At 52.1% G+C, this 25284-nt stretch overlaps 1 protein-coding gene across 1 annotated transcript; it reads right to left on the bottom strand.

Annotated features, from left to right (window-relative positions):
- Positions 1-3843: 3843 nt before the first annotated feature.
- NLRP8 (NLR family pyrin domain containing 8) lies at positions 3844-20971 on the bottom strand. Its single transcript, XM_068993192.1, has 11 exons — positions 20596-20971; positions 19529-19603; positions 17453-19052; positions 15122-15292; positions 14604-14771; positions 13463-13525; positions 12837-12992; positions 9504-9674; positions 8506-8676; positions 4852-5169; positions 3844-3973 (listed from the first exon to the last, which is right to left on the bottom strand). The coding sequence occupies exons 1-11, from the start codon at positions 20969-20971 to the stop codon at positions 3844-3846; spliced, it is 3399 nt and encodes a 1132-aa protein (XP_068849293.1).
- Positions 20972-25284: the final 4313 nt, after the last annotated feature.

Raw genomic sequence — 25284 nt, 5'->3', positions numbered from 1 at the left:
CTCTTGAGAAATCTGAAGCAACAGTTAGAACTGGACATGGAACAACAGACTGGTTCCAAATAGGAAAAGGAGTACATCAAGGCTGTATATTGTCACCCTGCTTATTTAACTTCTATGCAGAGTACATCATGAGAAACGCTGGGCTGGAAGAAGCACAAGCTGGAATCAAGATTTCCGGGAGACATATCAATAACCTCAGATATGCAGATGACACCACCCTTATGGCAGAAAGTGAAGAAGAACTAAAAAGCCTCTTGATGAAAGTGAAAGAGGAGAGTGAAAAAGTTGGCTTAAAGCTCAACATTCAGAAAACGAAGATCATGGCATCTGGTCCCATCACTTCATGGGAAATAGATGGGGAAACAGTGGAAACAGTGTCAGACTTTATTTTTTTGGGCTCCAAAATCACTGCAGATGGTGACTGCAGCCATGAAATTAAAAGACGCTTACTCCTTGGAAGAAAAGTAATGACCAACCTAGATAGCATATTGAAAAGCAGAGACATTACTTTGCCAACAAAGGTCCATCTAGTCAAGGCTTTGGTTTTTCCTGTGGTCATGTATGGATGTGAGAGTTGGACTGTGAAGAAGGCTGAGTGCCGAAGAATTGATGCTTTTGAACTGTGGTGTTGGAGAAGACTGTTGAGAGTCCCTTGGACTGCAAGGAGATCCAACCAGTCCATTCTGAAGGAGATCAACCCTGGGATTTCTTTGGAAGGAATGATGCTAAAGCTGAAGCTCCAGTACTTTGGTCACCTCATGCGAAGAGCTGACTCATTGGAAAAGACTCTGATGCTGGGAGGGATTGGGGGCAGGAGGAGAAGGGGATGACAGAGGATGAGATGGCTGGATGGCATCATGGACTCGATGGATGTGAGTCTGAGTGACCTCCGGGAGTTGGTGATTAACAGGGAGGCCTGGCGTGCTGCGATTCATGGGGTCGCAGAGAGTCGGACACGACTGAGCGACTGAACTGAACTGAAAGTGCCATTTTAAATCACATCACATCAAGAATAAATCAATACCACACAATTTGTCAGCGTTGATGTTAATCTTGGTTAGCTGGCTGACGCATCTGTCGGGTTCCCTACCTTTCCATCCTTCCCTTTCCAGGTGGGAGTCACTAGGCGTGGCACACGCTTAAGGAATCGGGGGAGTTCACCCCTTCTTTTGACAGCAGAGTGTTCATGTAAGTTATCTGGAGTTGTGCGTGGAGGACTTGGCTGCTCTCCCGCGTTTATTTATCCACATATATCTGTTACAGCATCATGTGCATTTGTATTTCGTCGCAGCGCCCGGCTGAGCCTGCGTCACGCTGCAGCCTCCCACTGGTTCTCCATTGTGCTCGTGGTAATGAGTGTGCGTTTGCACGCAGCTCTCAGTTCTTCCCACCCCCTCCTGCCCCTGGCGTGTCCACCAGCCTGTTCTGTCTGCATCTGTTCCTGCCCTGCAAATAGGCTCACCTGTACCATTTTCCCTTTCACGCATTGGAGAAGGACATGGCAGCCCACTCCAGTGTTCTTGCCTGGAGAATCCCAGGGACAGCGGAGCCTGGTGGGCTGCCGTCTATGGGGCTGCATAGTCGGACACGACTGAAGTGACTTAGCAGCAGCAGCACCATTTTCCTAGATTCCATATATATGCGTTGTGTTCTTCAGTCGCATCTGACTCTTTGCGACCCCATGGGCTGCAGCACGCCAGGCCTCCCTGTCCATCACCAACTCCCAGAGTTTACTCACACTCATGCCCATTGAGTCAGTGATGCCATCCAACCTTCTCATCCTCTGCCGCCCCCTTCTCCTCCTGTCCTCAATCTTTCCCAGCATCAGGGTATACGCGTTAGTGCACGATGTTTTTCTGACTTAAAGTATCGTCTTCCACCTAGCTTTTAGAAATGGTTTGCTGAAACCCTTTGGGGACCTCAGGGTTTTCAGGGCATGAGCCACTCGTCTCTCTGGCCCTGCAGTAAACCTTTCTCTGCTCCAAACAGCGACGTCTCGGTCTGTTTCGCTTCACTGTGTGTTGGGCACATGAACTCACGCCAACAAAAAGAGAATGGCCCTACGACTGCTTTCGAGGTCTTTGAGTCCTAAATGCTGTCCTAACTTTTAACTAGCTGTGTGCTAGTTAGCGGGCTTCCCACGTGGCTCGGACAGTAAAGCGTCTGCCTGTAATTCGGGAGACCCAGGTGCTAGTTAGCCATGTTTGCTATACTGTGTGTCCAACTCCAGGGACTGTAGCCCGCCAGGCTCCTCTGTCCATGGGATTCTCCAGGCAAGAATACTGGAGCGGGTTGCCATTCCCTTCTCCAGGGGATCTTCCCCACCCAGGGATCAAACCCTCGTCTCCTGCACTGGCAGGTTGATTCCTTACCACTAGGCCACCAGGGAAGTCCTGGGCTAGATGGCTAGAACCCCAAAAAGCCCATAGTCTGGGGCCCTCCCAGCTGGTCCTCGTAGGGCTCCGCACTTTCACTGCCAAGAGCCTGGGGCTGAGTCTCTGGTCTGGAACTGAGATCCTGCAAGCAGGGTGGCTGGAAAACACCAGAGCAAAGTCTGTCCTGGGTGGTACAGTCCCTCCAGGAGGTTGCACAGGAATCCAGCTGCACGTTGTACAACTTCTCAAGGCCCTGGGATGATAACTGGGGAGGCAGAATTGAGGAAACCACCCTCTAGACCCCCAATCTGGGCCCAGGCCCATCCCAGTATAAGTCGCAGAGAAATTCCCTTTGCTTTACTCTATTAATGGACTAAACTCCTTTAAAAAGTTGAGAGTCACACTTCACTTCTTTTGTTGTTTTCAGCTTACTGGCTTAGTTGCTGCACAACACGTGGAATCTTAACGGACCAGGGGTTGAACCTCTGTCTCCTGATCAGCAGGCGGATTCTTTACCACTGAGCCACCTGGGAGGTCCACCTTTCACCTTGTGAAAAGAGTTCCTTAAATATGAGGTAATTTCCATTTTCCATTGCTTGCTGTATTATCTTCCTTGGATTTTCCTCCCCCCAAACTTTAAACTTTTTATTTTGTATGGGGTATAGCTAATTAACGTTACGATATTTTCAGGTGAACAGCAAAAGGACTCAGCCATACATATACATGTATCCGTTCTCCCCCAAACTCCCCTCCCACCCAGGCTGCCGCATGACACTGAGCAGAGTTCCCTGTGCTAACAGCGGGTCTTCTTGGTCATTCATTTTGAATACAGCAGTGTGCACATGTCCCTCCCCCACCCAGCAACCATAAGTCCGTTCTCTAAGTCTGTGAGTCTGTTTTGTAAGCAAGCCCATCGGTATCTCTTTCCGTTCCACACACAAGGGATGCCATACGATATTTCTCCTTCTCTCCCTGACTTACTTCACTCAGTAGGATGCTCTCTAGATCTCTCCACATCTTCACTCCAGTAGGACGCATGCTTTCGAAGCAAGATGTCTTCCTTTAACAGTTAACTTGCAAGTCTATTTATAAATGAACACTCGAAACGTTTTCTAATTGCATTCATGCACAATTTTAATTCAATTCTTGCAACACCCCAGTAGGTGAGTCAGCGACAATGTTAACAGGACATATTCAAAGCCATCCAGAAGCCAGGAGTAGACGTGAGCTGGAACGCTCCTTCCCGTGGTGACCCCAGTTCCATGACTAATCTCTGTTGGACACACAATGTTCAGTATCTCCCAGGGGGCTGTTTGCAGGTCATGCTCCACAGAATCTCCTGGAACTTACTGCGCCATCCCAGACTCAGAATGGCCCACAGACAAGGCAACTGATTCCCAATTTTCATCAGGAAAAAAAACCACAACTATATCCAGGGCGGGGGGTGGGGTGGGGTGGGGTCACGAGATCAAACTGTCCCTGTGGCCTGATCACAGAGCTCATCCTTCCAGTCCTGAACCACCTGCAGGACATCCTTGTTCACCGCCGGGCCCTCCAGTCTCCTCATCATGTCCACACCACGGCTTTGTCTCTTCTTGCTGTGAAAGGTAAGAATCAGTGTATGGTTTTTTTTTTTTTTTTGCAGTCCTGTAAAAATACGGAAACCCTCTAGAACAGAACTTTACCACCCAGGAGACGGATAAACGGAACACTGCCTGTCAGATCAGTAAACAAAGGATGTCCCAGTCATCAGTGGTTGCAGGCACAGCCAAAGGTGAGCTGGTGAGCCCTGAGGAAACTCAGGAAGGAAGGAACAGCTGCCGTCCAGCAGCCGTCAGACTGCACCCACTCCCCACGGTGAGCCCTGAGGAAACTCGGGACGGGAAAACAGGATCCTGGCCCCAGAGAGCTGAGGTGCACATCAAAGGAATGACTGCAGTGAGCCCAGAGTCTTCCAGCTACCCATACACATGCTAAGTCACGTCTGACTCCTTCTGAGCCCATGGACTGTAGCCCATCAGGCTCCTCCGTCCATGAGATTCTCCAGGCAAGAACACTGGAGTGGGTTGCCATTCCCTTCTCCAGGGGATTTTCTCTACCCAGAGATCAAACCCGGGTCTCCCACATCGCAGGCAGATTCTTTACCACTGAGCCACCAGGGTGGACGAGGACATGCACACACTGCTATATTTAAAACAGACAGCTGGACCTCCCTGGAGGTGTCTAGCAGTAGGACTCTACGATCCCAGTGCAGGGGAACCAGGTTCAGTTCCTGGTCAGGGAACTCTATCCCACATGCCACAGCTAAGACCCTGAGCAGCCAAATAAATAAATATTTTTAAAAATAAAATAGATAACCAACAGGACCTATTGTAAAAAAAAAAAAAATTAAATTTTTAAATGCAAAAAAAAAGCAGACGGGAGTATCCGGGTCCACTTTCTCATCACAGACAAGCAAGAGTTGGGGCGTGGCGGCCCCATGAGGGAACTGTAGACCCCCAGGAAAGGGGTGCAGGATGTGGCCGCCTCCACCAGCAGCATCTCGGGCCCAGGGTCGCCCTCCCGACGAGGTGCCTTCCCTCCCAGGGCTGTGACTGCCGCACCGGAAGCGGCGGGGACGTACAGGACGACCTCCGGGCGGAGCACCCTCTTCAGGGCGGCGTCCTGCAGGAGCTTGGCGCCCCGGAGCCCGACGCCGTTTCCGCTGAGGTCCAGGTGCCGCAGGGTCCGGTTGTGGAGGAGCACGGAGGTCAGGGCCGGGCAGCAGACGGAGGTGAACTGGCACTCCTCCAGCCTGCGGGAGGGAAAGAGGCCGGGGCTGAGCGTCGTGCAGCCGAGCTGTTCACAGCCCGGAAGGCACCCTGCGGCCGGAATACCTCATTTCCTTCTGAATAGTCTGATGCTTTCGAACGGTGGTGTTGGAGAAGACTCTTGAGAGTCCCTTGGGCAGAAAGGAGATCCAACCAGTCCATCCTAAAGGAGATCAGTCCTGAATACTGATTGGAAGGACTGATGCGGAAGCTCCAGTGCTTTGGCCACCTGATGAGGAGAGCCAACTCATTGGAAAAGACCCTGATGCTGGGAAAGATCGAAGGCGGGAGAAGAAGGGTGCGACAGAGGGTGAGATGGTTGGATGGCGTCACCGACTCAATGGGCATGAGTTTGAGCCAGCTCCGGGAGTTGGTGGTGGACAGGGAAGCCTGGCATGTTGCAGTCCATGGGGCTGCATGGAGTTGGACACAACTTAGTGACTCAACAACAACAGAAGTTTTATTTTCCCTTTTAAAAATTTTATTTTGGGGCATAGCTGGTTGACAGCGTTGTGTTAGCTGTAGGTGTTCAGCAAAGAGACTCCCTTGTACATATATATGTATCTTTTCTTTGAATAATTTTTTCCCATTTAGGTTATTATAGAGTGTTGAGCAGAGTTCTTCTGTGCTACCCAGTAGGTCCTTGCTGGTTATCTGTTTTATATATAGTAGCAGTTTTTAAAAATTAAACTGCTGTATAGCACAGGGGACTCTGCTCCATGCTATGTGTTAGCCTGGTTAGGAGGGGAATTTGGGAGAGAATAGATACATGTATTGGAGAAGGCAATGGCACCCCACCCCAGTGCTCTTGCCTGGACGATCCCATGGGCGGAGGAGCCTGGTGGGCTGCAGTCCACGGTGTCGCTAAGAGTCGGACATGACTGAGCGACTTCACTTTCACTTTTCACTTTCATGCATTGGAGAAGGAAATGGCAACCCACTCCAGTGTTCTTGCCTGGAGAATCCCAGGGACGGGGGAGCCTAGTGGGCTGCTGTCTATAGGGTCGCACAGAGTCGGACATGACTGAAGTGACTTAGCAGCAGCAGTAGCAGATACATGTATATATATGTTATGGCCGAGTCCCTTCACTGTTCACCTGAAACTATTACAACATCGTTAATCAGCTATGCTGCTGCTGCTGCTGAGTCGCTTCAGTCGTGTCCGACTCTGTGACCCCATGGACTGTAGCCCACCAGGCTCCTCCATCCATGGGATTTTCCAGGCAAGAGTACTGGAGTGGGGTGCCATTGCCTTCTCCAGTTCATCAGGTATACCTTAATACAAAATAAAAAAGTTAAAAATAGATTACTTATTAAAAATATAGTTGATTTACAATGTTGTATTAATTTCTGTTATACTGCAAAGTGATTCAAATATACATATGTATATATTTTTTTCCACTTATGGTCACCTGGAAATGTATTCCATAGTTGCAAATATACTTCACTCAACCTAGGAGATAAATCAATATTTAAATTTCTGGAGTAAAAGTATTGTGACCTCCAGTGAATTCCCTTCGAGCAGTTCATTATCAACAAAAGCGAAATCCATTATCAGGATTAATCCTAGGAATTAAAGATGTAGCATAAAGTGACTTAAATGACCCAGACTTAAGTGGTGTCACTTACATGTGGAATATAAGAAATCACACAAGTGAGTAAATACGCAAAACAGACAAAATCCCACAGATACAGAAACAAACCAGTGTTAACAAGGGGGAGATGGAAAAACGGGCAAATTAATTGAGTTAAGAGAAACAAACTGTTAAGTATAAAATAAGTAACAAGGATGTATTGTACAACATAGGGAATCGTAACCATTGTTTTATAATAGTGTTTAATGGGGTGGACTCTGTAAAAATACTGAATCACGATGCTGTATGCCTGAAACTAGTGTAATATGGCAAGCAACTGGACTTCAATAAAAAAAACAAAAGCTCACATATCTGAGTGAAAAAAAAGACCTAGACTTAGAACCCAGATCATACCAATAGTGAACCGAAAATGCAGGTAGGAAAGAGGCCAAAAAAAAAGTGCATACGCATAGCTGAATCACTTTGCTGTTTACCTGAAACTAACACAACATTGTTGATCAATCCCAATACAAAATTTAAAATAAATAAAAAGCAACTCTAAAAACGTTTCAACCTTTGTTACTGGAGAAGAGATGTTTCTAAATCTTTTCTAAATATCTGGAGTAGCCACTATAACCATTAAAAATAGGACAGATCCTTTTAAGTCACTGACTAGTATGATGTTGGCATAGAGACGTTATGAGAAGAAAAAATTATATACAGAGAAAAGAGCCCCTAAGCACAAACATTGATTTCGGAAGACTCCACCTAAGGCTAAGGTATTAGTCTAAAAGTAACACGTTTTCTGTACGTTTCACTGAATAGAAGAATTTTTCCCGGAATGATAGTCCTTAAACCCTAGCGTTCCTGGGACGCACGGGAGGGGTCTGTGAGATACAGGCTGTGCAGGGCCCACGTGATCCAGCAACCCGACGTCTGGGTATGGACCCAGGAACTCGGAACGAGAATACCAGGTAGAGTTCTCTGCACCTCATGTTCACAGCGGCGCTGTTCACAACAGCCACGATACGGAGCGCCCTGGATGCCCACCGCCAGATGAATGGGTAAAGAAGCTGTGGTATGCACACAGTGGAACGCTACGCAGCCACAAAGCAGCAGCTGCAGCGCATACTCACAACAGAACACCTCGCAGCCACGAGGGAGAAGGAAGCCCTGCCGATTGTGATAACTCGGGTGGACCTTGAGGGCGTAACGCTCAACGAGGTAAACCAGACACACACAGACAAATGGTGTGAGAACTTGCCTTTCTAACAACTTCCCAGACAAAAACATTCACGGTCTGAGCCACTTCCCATGTGGCCCAGGGATAAAAAATCCACCTGCCAATGGAGGAGATGTAGGTTTGATCCCTGGGTCAAGAAGATCCCTGGGAAGAGGAAATTGCAACCCACTTCAGTATTCTTGCTGGAAAATCCCATGGACAGAGGAACCTGGCAGGCTGCAGTCCATGGGGTCGCAAAGTTGGACACTATTGAGCGACCACACACGTGCACGCACACACACACACACACACACACACACACACACAGCCCACAGCGTCACAGAGACACGACTGAGCAACTGAACAATATTTGAGGACTGCACTCTGAGAACCACTGTTCTGAAGCTTCTAAGTCCTCTACCCGAATGGATGGCAAATACCAGCAATGCAAAACACGTCCCCACATTCCACCCCGAGAATTTTACAGACCCCGGGTCCCAAACGAAGCAATGGGGACAGCTTACTCGAGGACCTGGAGGCCAGAGTCAGGGTTCAACAAGGGCTGACACAGCAGGGCCACGCCGTTGTCCCTCAGGCTGTTACAGCCAAGGTCCAGACTTCTCAGGTTTTTATTTTTATCAAGAGCAGATGCTATATCTTGACAGCACTCGGAGGTCAGGGCGCAATTCCTCAGCCTGCAAAGAAACACCAACCAAAACACCTTTAAGCTCCTTTTCTGCCTTTTGTACCTTTTTTTTTTTTTTTTTGTAAAACAGCTTTACTTAAATATAATAACTGATGCTTTCGAACTGTGGTGCTGGAGAAGACTCTTGAGGGTCCCTTGGACAGCAAGATCAAGCCGGTCAATCCTAAAGGAAGCCACCCTGAATATTCATTGGGGATGCTGAAGCTGAAGCTCCAATACTTCGACCACCTGATGTGAAGAGAAGACTCATTGTAAAAGACCCTGATGTTGGGAAAGACTGAGGGCGGGAGAAGGGGGCGACAGAGGATGAGGTGGTTGGATGGCATCATTGACTCAATGGACATGAGTTTGAGCAAGCTCTGGGAGACGGTGAAGGACAGGGAGGCCTGGCGTGCTGCAGTCGATGGGGTTGCAAAGAGTCAGACACGACTGAAGTGACTTAGCACACTTGCGCAGCATCACTGGAAGGAATTTATCACCATCTGCTGTTGGAACTGCCTCAAGCTAATAGCTCCGGCAGCGATGAAAAGGTGTCAGCGTCTCTGACATCTCACAAAGCCGTGCCTCTGTGATTCCCCGCTGGGTCGCCCGGCACATAGTCTGAGAACTCTGCCCCTAGCCAGTTTGCCCCTGAAACTGAAACCACTGCCATCCTCCTCTCTGATGCGCTTTCTTCCAGTATCCGCACGACGCCCCGCGTGCGGTAGGCTCTTGATCATCCGTGGCGTAAAGGAGCATGAAACATACACAGGGCAGTCTCCCCCCACCGCCCTATCCTTCCCCAGGGAGCTCCAGACAGCGGTGTCTGGGACTTACACCAGCCTCTGCAGAGGAGACGGAAAGTGTCTTAAGACGCTCCAGAGCTGCTTCACCCCGTCACCCTGCAAGGCGTTTTCTGCCAGGCTCAGGTGGGTCAGACTCTGGTTACTCACGAGAGAAAAGGCAAGACTTCCGCAGGAAAGCGGCGTGAGGTCACAGCTCTCCAGCCTGTGGGTGAGACACTCACGGTCGGGATGCAATCTAATTTGTTCCCTTGACTGAGTTTTTCCTGGTCTCCTGCTGAAACTCAACGGTTTCCATCTGGGCTTCCGATCTAAAGGCAGACGTCTCCTCCCACTTCTGTGACCACCTCTTAGGGCTTCCCGGGTTTAAAGGAGAGGACTGGGGGTTGTGATGTGAGAAGGAATTGTGGATTAAGAAAACAGTTACAGAGAGGGACGAAGAGGGTGAGAAAGTGGCCAGCAGGAACTCTAAGAGTGAAGACATTTATGGAGGTGACTTGGGAAGAGACAACATCTCTGAAAGTTACAGGAAGATGGAAAGGTGCCCTGAAGACGTACGGCAGGCCTTTGTGTTAGAGAAGCTAAGATGCAGCGGGTTCCTTGGAGGTTTGGTGGTTATGGCCCTGTACTTCCACTGCAGGGGCACGGGTTTGATCCCTGGTTAAAGAACTAACCTCCCACATGCTGTGTAGCCCAAAAGTAGACAAAAAAAAAAAAAAAAAAAAACAAACAGCTAAGTGGAGAGGATGGTCCTGAAAGCATTTTCATCCACAGCAAGGGAGGGCAGATGTAAATAAGAAAGTGTCTCTGGTGGTCCAGTGGCTAAGCCTGCACATCCCCAGGGCAGGGGCTCAGGTTCGATTCCCAGTCAGGGAAGTCGATCCCATGTGGTACAACTAAGACCGGCTCAGCCAAATAAATAAAATAAAGATTAAAAAGTTAAACGTTACAAAAATAAAATGGAGAAAAGTATCTAATGTTGTCATTACTCGGCATGATGACAGCTGATCACTGGACTTACCGTGGTGATCGTTCTGTGAGTTAGAAAGTACCAGGTCACCGGAAACTCACGTGAGGCTGTGAGTCAGTTATACTTCAGTTAAAAAATAATCTAGTGCTTGAGTTACACATAAACAGCAGCATGTCATTTTCTCAACAGATGGGCCAAAGCTGTAACAGTAACAAGAGTCTGATGAGAATTTGGGGGATTTTCACATGTACCACAGGTGGGACTGCAAAGTGGTACGTGTGGTCTGGAAACGAGCCTGGTAATCTGAAGATGAGCACCTCCGTGACACGGCAGTTCTACGTGTGTGTGTGTGTTTGTGTGTGAACAGCTCAGGCCTCAGCGGCAGATAGGACAGACACTTAAACTGTTGTGCGTTCATACACACGTTACTGCTCAGCACCAAAGAGGAACAGCCTGCAGAAACGAGAAACACAGGAGCCGGCTGCGAAGTCGGTTGGCTGGGGAAAGCACACGTGGCCGACGAGGCCGCTCGGGAGCCCGAGGGCCTGCAGACCCGGCTCCGTGTCGGGTCTGTGTGCGGCCGGGTCGTGACAAACAGGTGGGGAGCGAGAGCCCACCTCCAGATGGGGCGGGGGTCCCAGGGCCGGGGCCACCCGTGAGGAGGGAAGATGGTGCCAGCGAGGTTCCCGTGTGAAGAGGGGCTGACGACGCGCCAGGGTCCCTGTGCTCCTATCTCGGGTCAGCAGGTGCGGACGCGTGCTGGGCTAGAGCCCTGCCTGTCTCTCTGGGTCTCTCTCTGTGTGTCTTTCCCTGTCTCTGTCTGCCTCTGTCTCTCTGACTCTGTCTGCCTCTGTCTCTCTGTGTCTCGGTCTCTCTGTGTCTCGGTCTCTCTGTGTCTCGGTCTCTCTGTGTCTCGGTCTCTCTGTGTCTCGGTCTCTCTGTGTCTCGGTCTCTCTGTGTCTCGGTCTCTCTCTCTGTCTGTCTCTCTGTGTCTGTCTGTCTCTCTGTGTCTGTCTGTCTCTCTGTCTGTCTGTCTCTGTGTCTCTGTCTGTCTCTGTGTCTCTGTCTGTCTCTCTCTCTGTGTCTCTGTCTCTCTCTCTGTGTCTGTCTCTCTCTCTGTGTCTGTCTGTCTCTCTGTGTCTGTCTGTCTCTCTGTCTCTGTCTCTGTCTCTCTGTGTCTCTGTCTGTCTGTCTCTGTCTATCTGTCTGTCTCTGTGTCTGTCTGTCTCTCTCTGTCTCTGTCTCTCTGTCTGTCCATCTGTCTCTCTGTCTCTGTCTCTCTGTGTCTCTGTCTGTCTCTGTCTCTCTCTGTGTCTCTGTCTGTCTGTCTCTCTGTCTCTGTCTGTCTCTGTCTCTGTCTGTCTGTCTCTCTGTCTCTGTGTCTATCTGTCTCTCTGTGTCTCGGTCTGTCTGTCTCTCTGTGTCTGTCTGTCTCTCTCTGTGTCTCTGTCTGTCTGTCTGTCTCTCTGTGTCTGTCTCTCTGTCTCTCTCTGTGTCTGTCTGTCTCTGTGTCTCTGTCTCTGTGTCTCTGTCTATCTGTCTCTGTGTCTCTATCTGTCTCTCTGTGTGTCAGTTGGTCTGTCTGTCTCTGTGTCTGTCTGTCTCTGTCTCTGTCTGTCTCTATCTGTCTGTCTGTCTCTGTCTGTCTCTGTCTCTCTGTCTCTGTCTGTCTGTCTGTCTCTCTATCTCTGTCTCTCTCTGTCTCTGTCTCTCTCTCTGTGTCTCTGTCTGTCTCTCTATCTCTGTCTCTCTTTGTGTCTCTGTCTCCCTCTGTGTCTCTGTCTGTCTCTCTCTGTCTCTGTCTATCTGTCTCTGTGTCTCTGTCTCTGTGTCTCTGTCTGTCTCTGTCTCTGTGTCTCTATCTGTCTCTGTGTGTCGGTTGGTCTGTCCGTCTCTGTGTCTGTCTGTCTGTCTCTGTGTCTCTGTCTGTCTGTCTGTCTCTCTCTCTCTCTGTCTCTGTGTCTCTGTCCGTCTGTCTCTCTGTCTCTCTCTGTGTCTCTGTCTGTCTCTCTGTGTCTGTCTCTCTCTCTGTGTCTCTGTCTGTCTCTGTCTCTGTCTCTCTCTGTCTCTGTCTGTCTCTCTCTGTGTGTCTCTGTCTGTCTCTCTGGGTCTCTCTCTGTGTCTCTGTCTCTCTGTCTGTCTCTCTCTGTGTCTTTGTCTATCTGTCTGTCTGTCTGTCTCTCTCTCTGTCTCTCTCTCTCTGTGTCTTTGTCTGTCTCTCTCTCTCTGTGTCTCTGTCTGTCTCTCTCTCTGTGTCTCTGTCTCAACCCTCCACTGTCCCTCCCACCATTAACAGTCACAAGACTTCGCTTTGTTCCGTGATGCACTCTCCCCCTTTCCTGTTTTTCTCCGTCTACCGACCGTCTGAGCCGCAGCATGGCACCTGGGAAGACTCACGACAGCCTCTCCAGCTGGGGCGCCAGCACGGGGGGACACTGCTCGCCCCTCTCCAGGGAGCCACGTCTCAGCATCAGGGTCTTCAGATGGATGTTCCTCTTGAGACTCCTGGTGAGGTCAGCCCTGTTGGTGGGGTTGAACGGGCAACCTTCCAGCCTGCGGGAGTCACAGCAACAGCAGCTCTGAGCTCCCGGGGGGCGTGGTGCCCCCAGCCACCCAACGCGTCCTCCTCGGCCCTCATCCCTCCCCGAGAGCTGCAGGAGGGGGCTTCCACCCTCCCCGGGTGAACCCGCATCCGTTCAGCATCTGAACTGCACGTCACCAACAGAAAACAGGCTTCCCTGCTGGCTCAGCTGGTAAAGAATCTACCGCAGTGCAGGAGACTCCGGCTCAATTCCTGGGTTGGGAAGATCCGCTGGAGAAGGGAAAGGCTGCCCACTCCAGGATTCTGGCCTGGAGAATCCCATGGACTGCGTAGTCCACGGGGTCACAGAGGATCAGACACGACCGAGCGACTTTCCCTCGCACAGTAGAAAGCAACACACACGGGGGGCCGTGACGCACTGGCGTGGGTAACCGTGGGGCTCTAATCCCGAGACAGGGACTCCAGCCGCCCTTGAGCACACCTTCTTTCCACGCTTATCCGCCACACCACCTTCAGGATGAAGACCCATCGGACAGAGTGGGGGCTGCGGGCGGGGGGCGGGGTGGAGGAAATGACAGTTAAAGCGCAACCCCCCAGTTATAAGGTGAGTGAACTCGGGAGACCTCTGGTCCAGGGTGCTGACGGTGCTTAGCTCGACGGCCGTGTGCACGGACGTGGCTGACAGAGCTGGTCTCAGGTGTTCAAACGGCGGCTTGTGAGCCGGCCAAGGGGTGAATCAGCCTGACGGTGGCGAGCGGGTCACAGTGTGTGCAGGTACGAGGCCATCATCTTAAAAAAGAAGCTGAGTGAACGGTCACAGACAGGAACGAAATGCCGTTTACAGAGATGGACCCAGAGATGGTCATACTGTGCGAAGTGAGTCAGACACAGACATTCTGGCGTCACTTATATGTGGACTCTGAAGCTTAACATGAAGGGATTTGCTCACAGAAGAGAAAAGACTCGCAGAGGCGACAGACTCCCAGTTACCAAGGCGAAAGCGGTGGGGAGAGGCAGAGACCACGAGCCCGGGAGGAGCAGGCGTGTGTTCAGGAGAGAGGATGTCCAGGATAGACCGCGTTGCTGTACAGCGGAAGCCAAGACGACGTGGTCAAGCAACCGTAGCCCAGTTGAACAGCAGAGTAGATGAAGCAACAAGGGTTTCCTCTAAAGCACAGGGGACTGTAGGGCTTCCCAGGCTAAAGACCCGCCTGCCAACGCAGGAGACGCCAGTTCCATCCCTGGGTCGGGAAGATCCCCTGGAGGAGGGCCCGGCAACCCACTCCAGTGTTCTTGCCTGGAGAATCCCCCAGACAGAGGAGCCTGGTGGGCTACGGTCCAGGGGGTCGCACAGAGTGGGACAGGACTGAAGTGACTTGGCACAGCAGAGCATAGCCCAGGGAGCTATCTTCAATATCTCACAATAACCTATAATGGAAAAGAATCTGGAAAAAAAAAAAAAACCTATCTGCAGGACGGAATCACGTTGCTGTACACCTGACGCTAACACGATCCTGTAAATCGACGACTTTGGTAAAAGAAGAAGCCGGGATGAGGAGCAGCTGCGCCGCAGCGAGACGTCAGCCAGGCTGAGCCTGTGGCCCGCGCCCTGGGCGCCTCACCTGAGACACTGCAGGAAGCACCGCGGGTGTCTCAGGGTGTTGCAGAGAGCATCCATCACTCGGGGGCCCATTTCCGTGTCTCGGATTTCCAAGTGCCTCAGGTACTGGTTCTCCACCAAAACTCTGATGATGCCTTCACTCACCACGAGGGGGCCCACACGCTTAAAGCTGAAGAAGTAAGCGGTGTCAGTTACCGCAGCGTCCTACTAGCCCGTCAACCCTGAACACTCTCTGGAAGGACGGATGCTGAAGCTGAAGCTCCAGTGCTTTGGGCCCCTGAGGTGAAGAGCTGACTCACTGGGAAAGACCCTGACGCTGGGAAAGAGAGAAGGCGGGAGGAGAAGGCGATGACAGAGGATGAGATGGTCGGATGGCATCACTGACTCGATGGACATGGGTTTGGGTGAACTCCGGGAGTTGGTGATGGACAGGGAGGCCTGGCGTGCTGCGGTCCATGCGGTCGCTAAGAGTCGGACACGACTGGGGCTGACGCTGAGGTCAGGATGACTGGCACTCACATGAGTTTTCGGAGGTTGCAGTGTGGATGCCTCAGGGCTGCGGCAAGAATCTCCACGGCCTCCGTGTCCATCGCGCTGTCTTTCAGTGTCAGAACTTCCAAACTCTCGTGTGTCTTAAACACAGAGCAGAAGTCTTGCCACCAGAGAGAACTCCTGTCACTGCCTTCTGGTCTGTGCGGGAGTAAAGAAAAAAAACAAACAAACAGAAAAAAAGGCTCATCATTTGCGATTAAGCGCGAGAAAACCTACCAGCAAACCCAGGACTTGCTTATGACTGTGGATCCCTTTGGGGCTTTCCTGAGATGCCCTCACTTAGAAGGTGGCCCGGGGGACTTGCCTGGTGGCCCAGTGATTAAGAACCTGCCTCGCAATGCAGGGGGTGTGGGTTCGATCCCTGGTGGGAACTAAGCTCCCACGTGCCTGCAGAGCAGCAAACCCTCGCGCTACAGCTCCTGAGCCCAGGAAGCACAGCTGGAGAGTCTGCGCTGCGAGGGGAGATCCCACCCGATGCAAGGAGGGAGCTGCCGCCGCCACCGAGACCCCACGCAGCCAAACGCATAACACATACTTAACCAATAAGTACAAAGTCGCCCAGGAGAACTGCGCTGAGGCTCCTCACTCTATTCCAGAAGATTCGTGGCCCCACTTACAGTTTAACGTGACTGAAGGAGAGAGCGAGCTGCGCTGTGCTCAGTCAGGACTCATGTGCGGGCAGGAATTAGGTCGCAAGATAGAATCCATATTCTTACTGTGTGCCTACGAAACTGTCACTAAGGAGAAACGCCTTGAAGCAAGGCAGAGAAGGGGAAGTGTCACGTGACGCCCCTCGTACATGGGATCTGGACAGAAATGATGCAGATGAACTTACGGAACAGAAAGAGACTCACACGTAGAGAAGGAACTTCCGGTTCAGTTCAGTCGCTCAGTCATGTCTGACTCTTTGGGAACTTCTGGTTAGCAGGGGGGAAGGGTGGGGGGAAGCGATGGTCAGGGAGTTTGGGATGGGCATGCACACGCTGCTATTAAAATGGAGAACCACCAGGGACCTTCTGTAGACACAGGGAACTCTGCTCAGGGCTATGCGGGGGCCTGGATGGGAGGGCGGTTTGCGAGAGAATGGACACATGTGTATGTAGGGCTGAGGCCCTTCACTGTTCACCCGAAACGATCACAGCACCGTTAATTGGCTCTACCACAACGTAAAGTGAAAACTTTTAAAAAGGAAGAGTAAAAACTCTATAAAGGAGCAGAATAAGGGGAAAGTTTATTACTACTAGTAGGGCACGGTGAGCACAGAATCTAAACTCTCTCCCAACAGCAGCGTGTTCAGTGGTTCGGCTCTGGTTTTCGCCTTCACTCTTCCCGTCACAGACGCCCCACTGGACAGCTCGTGCCTGGAGACTTAAACATTACAGCGTGCACAGGATGAGGGGGCAGATGGGGAGGCTTAGACAGTACAGCGTGCGCGGGATGAGGGGGACAGAAGGGGGGCTCCACAGAATGAGGGGGACACACGGGGCCCCCACAGAATGAGGGGGACAGAAGGGGCCCCACAGAATGAGGGGGACACACGGGGCCCCACAGAATGAGGGGACAGGGGAGCCCCACAGAATAACGGGGTGACAGACAGGGAGCCCCACGTGCGTGGGGGCAGGGCCCTCGGCACAGCAGGAGGGAAGGTGAACTGTGCACTCCTGCCGGTGCAGAAGATGTAACAGACGCGGGTTCGATCCCCGGGTCAGAAAGGCCCCCTGGAGAAGGACATGGCAACCCACTCCAGTGCTCTGGCCTGGAGAATTCCACAGACAGAGGAGCCTGGCGGGCTGCAGTCCGTGGGGTTGCAAAGAATCAGACACGACTTAGCAATTAAACAACAGGAAGTTTAGAATGTCACACACTCTTAGACACGTTGGTCAGTGAAACTGTACCAAACATTCACGACAACCCTCAGCTGAGACATAAACACTTGTTTCCTGCTCGTGTTTTCAACGAAGCCATATTGTTTCAAGCAGAATTGGAATATGACTAAACACATGCCCTGCAGAACATTTAACCCAGCACTTCCTTCAGTTGCATGAAAGAGAAAAAAAATATACGAAGTTTCTCTCGTTCACTGATGGTCTCTGGGGTTCAGATAATGAAGTCACCATTGAGCCCACCGCTACCAATTCTCTTTTTTTTGTTAAACCGGAACGGCCTATTTATAAGACAAACTCCGATGCGCAAGGGATCCACTCATGACAGGCGGTCACCCTTGACGCCCAGGAGACGCTAGACAAGGTTCCCCAGCAGGACGTCGAATCCCACCGAAGGGGAGGTTCAAGCACTTACCGGGGGGAAGGAAGCCGGCCTGGCGAGAGGCTGGTCGCTTTGGCGACGGCCCAGGCGACGGCCAGTTCTAGCTCCTGCAGCCGTGGGCAGAACTTGAGGCAGAAGGCGGAGACCTGCAGGTCTCTGACCTTGCTGATGGCCAGCCGCGCCTTCCGGTGGTCGTGGAGGATCTGACCCACAAAGGCCTCCTCCCGGATCTCGTGCAGACAGTAGAGAAGCTGGGGGAGCCCGTGCTGCGGGGTCGGGAGGTCCCCGTCGGGCGGCATGGTGGCGACCTTCAGCAGCTTCCTCTTGTTCCCCAGGGACACCTTGCACCCAAACAGCTGCTCCACGCCCAGGGCGCACGTGTCATTCAGCAGGCCAAACAGGAAGAGCGCCATCCCGGCCAGGTGGTTTCTCCTTCTCTCGGGATGAGCGAGCAGCTGTAAGATGCGGAAGCGGTCCAATGCCTGGAAATTCCTGAGCCTCTGCGGGAAGCAGAGGACGAAGAGCAGGGCGGCAAAGAACTCCTGGAAGCTCGGGTGGGTGAAGGCGACGAGGTCCCCGCCGGCCACCACCCTGCGGAGGACGCTCACCCGGAGAAACGCCTCGACGTCCCTTTCGTCCAGTCTGGCCAGGCTGAGGTCCGTCTCACCGAACACCCACTGGTTCTTCCACATGCCTTCTGCAGCCAAGGAGCACAGACGTTTCAACTGCTCCTGGTGGGTCTCGCCGACGACGTGCCTCACCCTGGTTGGCAACAGGCTGGACAGGTAGTGGACGAACACGGCCGTGGCGTTGGGGAACGCCCGCGGCAGGCCGCTTCCTCTCTCCATCTGCCGCTTCAGACAGGAGCAGACCAGCCAGCAGGTGACGGGGACTCGGCACATGGAGAAGAGGACCGCGTTGCCCGTGGCGAAACGCAAGGCTGCGTCGGCATCGTGCCTGTTTTTGAAGTACGACCTGAAATACATGAATCTCTCAGGCGCGCTGAAGCCCGTCAGGGGGATCAGAGAGGGGCCTTTCAGAAAGGGGCTCACGGTCTTCCACAAGCTGGACCTCAGGAAGACGATGAGCGTGGCGTCAGGGAGCATCCTTTGGCTCAACAGACTGGTCAGGAGGACGGAGCCTGGCATTTTCTGGCCCCAGTCTTCACTCAGGTCCTCCGGTCTGTCTATGAGGGTCAAGGTTAGCTCCTCGAAGCCGTCCAGCAGGAGGAGGAGGTGCTCCGGATGGGAGAGGATCCTAGACGCGAGAGCCGGAGACCCAGACAACTTGTGGGCAATCAGCTCGGAGAAGCTCTGCTCCTCCGGCCGGTCCAGCTCCCGGCAGTGGAGGTAGAAAGCGAGCCAGCCCTTGTGGGCGTAGAACGTGTCCTGTGCCCACTGCAGCATCAGTTTTTTGGCCACGGTGGTTTTCCCGACACCGGCGTCTCCCTGCAGGACCACGGTCCTGGGCTGTCTTCCTTGGGGCTTTCTGGGGAGAAGAAGGCACTGCAGCAGAGTGTCTTCTCTGCAGGGTTCTTGGTAAAAGAAGTCCACATTGTTCCCAGGCCAAGATGTCCTGTCGCACAGGGCTGAGTGCTCACTCATCACACGTGCCTTGTACTCCCGAATTTTATCTGCAGGAAATGAGACAGTGGAGACACGGGGTCCAGCATCAGCTGTTGCTGAGAACTAAGCGACCAACCAGAGAACGAGCCTGCGTGTCTACCGCCGGCTGTAGCACGCAGGTGCACTGATCAGGCGCTTGTGCTGCAAGCGCTGGCGGTCCAGGGGCAAAGGCTCCACGCTCCCAATGCAGGGGGCGCGGGCTCTGTCCCTGGCCAGGGAACTAGACCCCACATGCTGCAACTAAGACCTGGCACAGCCAAAAGTAAATTAAAAATATATTATGAAAAAGACTGAATCCAACCAAGTGAGAGAGAGAAGGATGGTGGCTGGACTTCCTCCTGAGATGAGTCCTTTATCTGAAGTTCTGGTTCACAGAAGGGACACTGGCACACCCGTTTGCAGCCCCCCGCGCCTCAGGAAGCCAGCATCTCATCCCAACCCCCCGCCTCTCGTCCGCCAGGGTCTATGCAGGGCCAGCACGCACCAGACTCATCTTCCTCCAAAGTCAGCACCCTCCTTCTCAGGCTCGAGGCCTCCGGTTCCAAGTTAGGTAACATTTCTGGAACAGACCGAAAAAACAAATAAGGAGGCTGTCTCACAGGCATGACAAGACGGACAGAAAGACAGAGCCGCCCAGAGGCAACAGGGCCTTTAAGGAGAGCGGCGGCCAGGCCCTCCGTCCTCTCCCCTTCTTGGCGCAGGGAGAGGGAAACTCCCGGCTTCCATCGCCTTGGTGGGAGGTGAGAACGGTGGGAGGTGAGAACGGTGCGGAGGCGGCGGCACCGGGCAGGGTGTCTGTGTGTGTGTACTCAGTTGCTTAGTCGTCAGGTAAAGCCAATGTCAGAAGGGTGGGGAGAGGAGGGAAGTTCTAGAATAAAAGTGTTTTAAAAGCTGTGATGCGTGCGTGCTGAGTCACTTCAGTCGTGTCTGACTCTTTGCTACCCTGTGGACTGTAGCCCACCAGGCTCCTCTGTCCATGGGACTCTCCAGGCAGGAATGCTGGAGCAGGTCACCATTTCCTTCTCCAGGGGATCTTCCCGACCCAGGGATGGAACTTGTGTCTCCTACATTGCAGGCGACCTCTCTACCACCAAGCCGCCAGAGAAGCCCATACGTGTGTGTGTGCACACACTCACACACACAGACAGAGACACACACACACACAGTCACACACAGACACACACACACACACACAGAGACACACACACACACAGAGACACACACTCACACACACTCACACAGAAACACACACACACACACACAGACAGACACACACAGAGACACACACACACACTCACACAGAGGCACACACACTCACACACACACTCTCTCACACACAGAGACACACACACTCTCACACACTCACACAGACACACACACAGACACACTCACACACACTCACAGACACACACACACTCACACACACACTCTCACACACTCACACACACACACACTCCACTACTTGCCCTTGTTCAGCTGGCCCACAGGAGCGGCTGAGAGAGCGCCGAGTTCTCCAGCCCCCAAGCCCGCCCTGTTCTAGATCCCTCTCACCGTTCAGCTCCCTCTGCGTCTGAAGACACAGCTCTGTCTGGTTCATCTTGGCGAAGATGTCACGAGCCACCTCCCAGGCGCGTCGTCCCGGGAAGTACTCGGTCAGCAGATGGACCACCTCGCCGCAGCGGGCTGACTTCAGCTGGCCCCAGGTGAGCGGGGTGCAGCCAGGGCTGGGGGCCTCCTCCACCAGAAGCTCCTTGAACCTCTGTAGCCGCTCCGCGCTCACAGACAGCATGAAGAGCATGACTCCGTTTCTGAAGGGGAGGGTGGAGGAGGAGGAGGGGGGCTCCAGCAAGGGAGGGGAGACACCAGAGCGGGACAGAGGGGAGGACGGGCAGGAGCAGGGGTCAGAGGTCAAGTCCACGTCGCCCATGGTCCCTCAGGGTCGGGAACCGCAGCGCCGGCGGGCAGAGGGGACCAGCTGGCAGGGCAGACAGAGGCAGCCTGCGGAGACATGAGGTTACAGAGCATGAGAGCACCACCTGGGAAGGAGGTTTACGTCGTCCAGACTTGACGGAGCCTGGCGGCTTCCCTGGTGGCCCAGACCTAAAGAACCCGCCTGCAGCGCAGGAGACCCGGGTCCATCCCTGGGCGGGGAAGAGCCCCTGGAGGAGGAAATAGCAACCCGCTCCAGTACCCTTGCCTGGAGAATCCCATGGACGGAGGAGCTTGGGGGGCTGCAGTCCTCGGGGTCACGAAAGGGTGTGATATGACTGAGTGGCCAACGCTGTAAGCGGTGGAGCCTGTCACACGCGGGACTTTCTCTTTCCCTCCCTTCCTGGGAAATTCTCTGTCCTGTGGGAAGACCTGGGGTCCGTCCGGAGCTGGGGCTCAGCATTTAGACTCAGATCCGCTCTAGTGTTCATTCTCATCTCACCTTTGATGGCAGGAATCTTATCACAGGTGCTGGGCACGGTTCTCAGAGAGACACACACAGAGGTGCGTTTAAGACAGTGCCTGGTACATCAAAGCGAGTAGTGACTCAGGGCTTCCTTCTACGCCATGGTCATTTTAAAGATCCAATGAGCGTTTATAAAAAGCACCTGAAACCAACGTCTCCGTTTAGGAAGGTGAAACACTCAGGAGAGGGCGGATGGTTAGATTTGCCTGACAATGGGAATTTCTTAGGGCTGCTGGACTGTACAGTTAAATGCGGTTAATATAGTAGGTTTTATATTGTGTCACAGTTACCACAATAAAAAAAAAAAGCCGATGTCAAAAGGGCGGGGAGGGGAGGGAAGTTCTAAAATAAAAGTGTTTTAAAAGCCGTAATGCGTGCTTGCTAAGTCGTTTCAGTCCTGTCTGACTCTTTGCAACCCCATGGACTGCACCCCGCCAAGCTCCTTTGTCCATGGGATTCTCCAGGCAAGAATACTGGACTGGGTTGCCATTTCCTTCTCCAGGACATCTTCCCAACCCAGGGATCGAGCCTGTGTCTCTTGCGTCTCCTGAATTGGCAGGCAGGTTCTTTACTCCAGTGCCACCTGGGAAGCCCAAAGGCTGTAATAAAAGCGGATGCAACTTGTGCTCCTAGTTTAAATAAGACAGCTGTAGGAGACATTCGTAGGACAGCTGCGGAAATTTGAATATGGATTTGATAATATATGGTATTAAAGAATTGATGAAAAGATTTTTTTAAGGTATATACGTTATTCCCTTCTACCGATCTTCTCCACGTCACATCCTTCTTGCGCCGGCTTGCACCGGATTTACTGTGTGTAAAGAGCGGAAATGGGGAGGAAGAGAGAAGGACGTCTTTATCAGGAGGGGCTTGTGTCTCGGCCTCCTTATGCTCACAGCCTATTGCTTCTCTGAGGTTTTGTCTTTTTTTAAGATTTTGGGATGTGGACATTTTCAAAGTCTTTATTGCATTTGTTACCATAATGCTTCTGTTCCGTGTTTTCGATTTTTGGCCACAAGGCACGTGGGATCTTGGACCCCTGACCAGGATGGAACCCGCCCCCACACCGGAAGGTGGGGGTCTCAACCACTGGACCACCAGGGGAGCCCCTCTCTGAGTCATCTTTCCTATCTTTCAGCGCTCATCCCCGCTTCCGGGAACTTCCCGGTTGCTTCAGGCATCCGGTGTTGGGCGCTGACTCCAAGTTCTCTCTCTTTCCCTTCCAGCAATGGTTTTGGACAATTGCAAGCTCCCTGTGGGTAAGAACCACCTCCACTCTTGATTCCCTTATTCCGCTATTTGAGCAAAAAGAAGCAGCCTAGGTTAAGAAAAAGGAAAGATCTTCAATATAACAACCTAACTCCACACCTCGAGGAACTAGAAAGAAGCGCAAACTAAGCCTCGTGAATGCAGGGGTCTGACCCAGTAACGGTGAGGGAGCGCTGCGGAAGACTAGGACGTAGAAAGGAAAACAACCCACTCACCCCGAAGAGAGCTAGGCTTCCTGGCTCCTTCCTGTCACAGACATCTCCCAAAGCAGAGAGAAGGCGCCGGGCCGGCCGGCCTTCCACGTTTATAAGCTCCGGGCTCCACTCAGCTTCCCATTGGCTGCGGCTGGCGCGTTGCCACCTCCTCACCGCACAAGCTGGAAAGCGTTTAGCATTCTGAGTGGGAGGCCCTGGGCTGCAAGGCTTGTCCTCACCGGTGCTCCCATTTGGGAAGGACCTGCGCCCCTGCCTCAATTCAGAAGAACAGGCAACTTCAGAAAATTACAGATTTGGGGCGTTCCCCGGACTCGTAGAGGGCAAAACGCCTGTCCTCAGCCCAGAGATGCTGTGTCCAGCGGTAAATCTCTAGAGCCATTAACCGGATGATCTTGTTCCCATGACCATCACCCCTATTTGGAATGTAATTTCACTGAGCAAAAGGAAGGTTTTGGTATCAGCAGGACCTAATGTGGGTCTCTCCAAAACAGACCCTCTCAGAGGGAGACCCAGAGACAGAGCGTGTCAGAAAATCACACACACACATCTTGGTCATAGCTTTTCCACAAAATCTGTTGGGTTTTCCAATATGTAATCAAGAATCTGCATATACACCTCACCTGTTCTTTTCCAGGCCTTATGCCTTGCTCTAATTGCTTCCTCATTGCTAAATTTAAAACTAATTACAATTGCCCATTGCCTGGATCCTCAGCCTATTAAAGGTGGAAGGCGGGGCACATGTGGGTTATTCTCAAATATCCTTTGGTATTGATTTCTAACATAATTCCACAGTGACAAGGGCACAGACTTTGTATGCTTTCAAAACCTTTAGACCGTGACATTTTTTCACCTGGATATGTTCAGTCCTAAAGGAAATCAACCCTGAATATTCCTTGGAAGGACTAAAGCTGAAACTCCAATCCTTTGCCCACCTGATGCGAAGAGCTGACTCGTCGAAAAAGACCCTGGTGTTGGGAAAGATTGAAGGCGGGAGGAGAAGGGGATGACAGAGGATGAGATGGCTGGATGCCATCACGGACTCGATGGATATGAGTCTGAGTGAACTCCGGGAGATGGTGATGGACAGGGAGGCCGAGTGTGCTGCCGTTCAGAGGGTCGCAAAGAGTCAGACACGACTGAGCGACCGAACAACATGTTCCAGTGTCTGCTAGTGCACACTCCATGGGAACGTGAATAGAGTTTATTCCCTGCTGTCGTGTGAAAGCTGTATAAATCTTAGTTGCTGAATTGGTTCACAGGGCTTTTAGGTCTGCAAATCCTTCTCTGGGCTTCCCCGTGGCTCAGTGGGAAGCAGTCTGCAAAGCAGGAGCTGCAGGAGGTGCAGCTTTGATCCCTGGGTCAGGAGGATCCCCTCGAGTAGGAAATGGCAGCCCACTCCAGTACTCTTGCCTGGAGAATCCCATGGACAGAGGAGCCTTGCGGGCTACAGTCCATAGGGTTGCAGAGTCGGACACGACTGAAGCAACTTAACATTACACACACATATCCTTCTACTTTCTGTCTATTCATAATAGTGATTTCTAAGAGTTTCATATTGAAACTCCAACTAGAAATCTTAATTTATCTACTTAAAAAATCATTGCGATAGTGGAATTCTATGTAACTTTGTTCTGAGGTTTTCAAGCCTACTGTAAATGTGCTATCCTCCTTTCATACTTTAAAAATTTAAAAGAAAGGGCGGCGGCGGGGGAGGGGCGAAGGTGGATGGTGGGGCGGATCAAGTGCATTTTCCTCCTGCTTTGGGAGATGTTTATGACAGGAAGGCGTCGAGAAGCCTACTTCCCTCCAGGGGTGAGTTAAATGAGTTTAAATTGTTGGTTGAAAATCACTAATTTAATTGTTAACACAATAGTAAGTAGTGGTGGTATAAAGACTAAGCTGCCTCGATCCTGCCTTCAGTGGAAAAGCCTCCGTGTTTCTGGTTCATGGCGTTGGGAGAAGAAATGGTTCCAGATGTGGTTGTGATTTTCAGAACTCACAGACGCTTATTTTTATTTTTGTTTTATTGAAGTCTAGTCGATATACAGTGCTGTGTTCCTTTCTCCTGTACAGCAAAGTGGTTCAGTTACACGCAGACACGTACACCCTTTTCAATAGTCTTTTCCATGATGGGTTATCCTGGGAAGTTGGACACAGTGCCCTGAGCCCTGCGGTGGGACCTTATCCCCCCTCTATAATCGTTCACATCCGCTACTCCAGAGCCCCAGCCCTCCCTAGCCTCTCCCTTGGCGACCAGCAGTCTGCTTCCTCTGTCGGAGCCTCACAGACTCTTTATTCGTC

The sequence above is a fragment of the Capricornis sumatraensis genome, chromosome 20, assembly GCF_032405125.1.
Source record: "Capricornis sumatraensis isolate serow.1 chromosome 20, serow.2, whole genome shotgun sequence".
NCBI classification, from domain to species: Eukaryota; Metazoa; Chordata; class Mammalia; order Artiodactyla; family Bovidae; genus Capricornis; species Capricornis sumatraensis.
This window is presented reverse-complemented; position numbering and strand designations above follow the sequence as displayed.

What these genes read in the sequence shown, in the direction of transcription:
- NLRP8 (XM_068993192.1), bottom strand. Translation starts at nt 20,971, where the DNA reads ATGGGCGACGTGGACTTGACCTCTGACCCCTGCTCCTGCCCGTCCTCC. An exon ending in CGGATAAGCGTGGAAAGAAG is followed by an intron (nt 12,993 to 13,462) that starts GTGTGCTCAAGG and finishes TGACTCCCGCAG; the next exon opens with GCTGGAAGGTTGCCCGTTCA. An exon ending in TCTCCTCTGCAGAGGCTGGT is followed by an intron (nt 8,677 to 9,503) that starts GTAAGTCCCAGA and finishes GTTTCTTTGCAG; the next exon opens with GCTGAGGAATTGCGCCCTGA.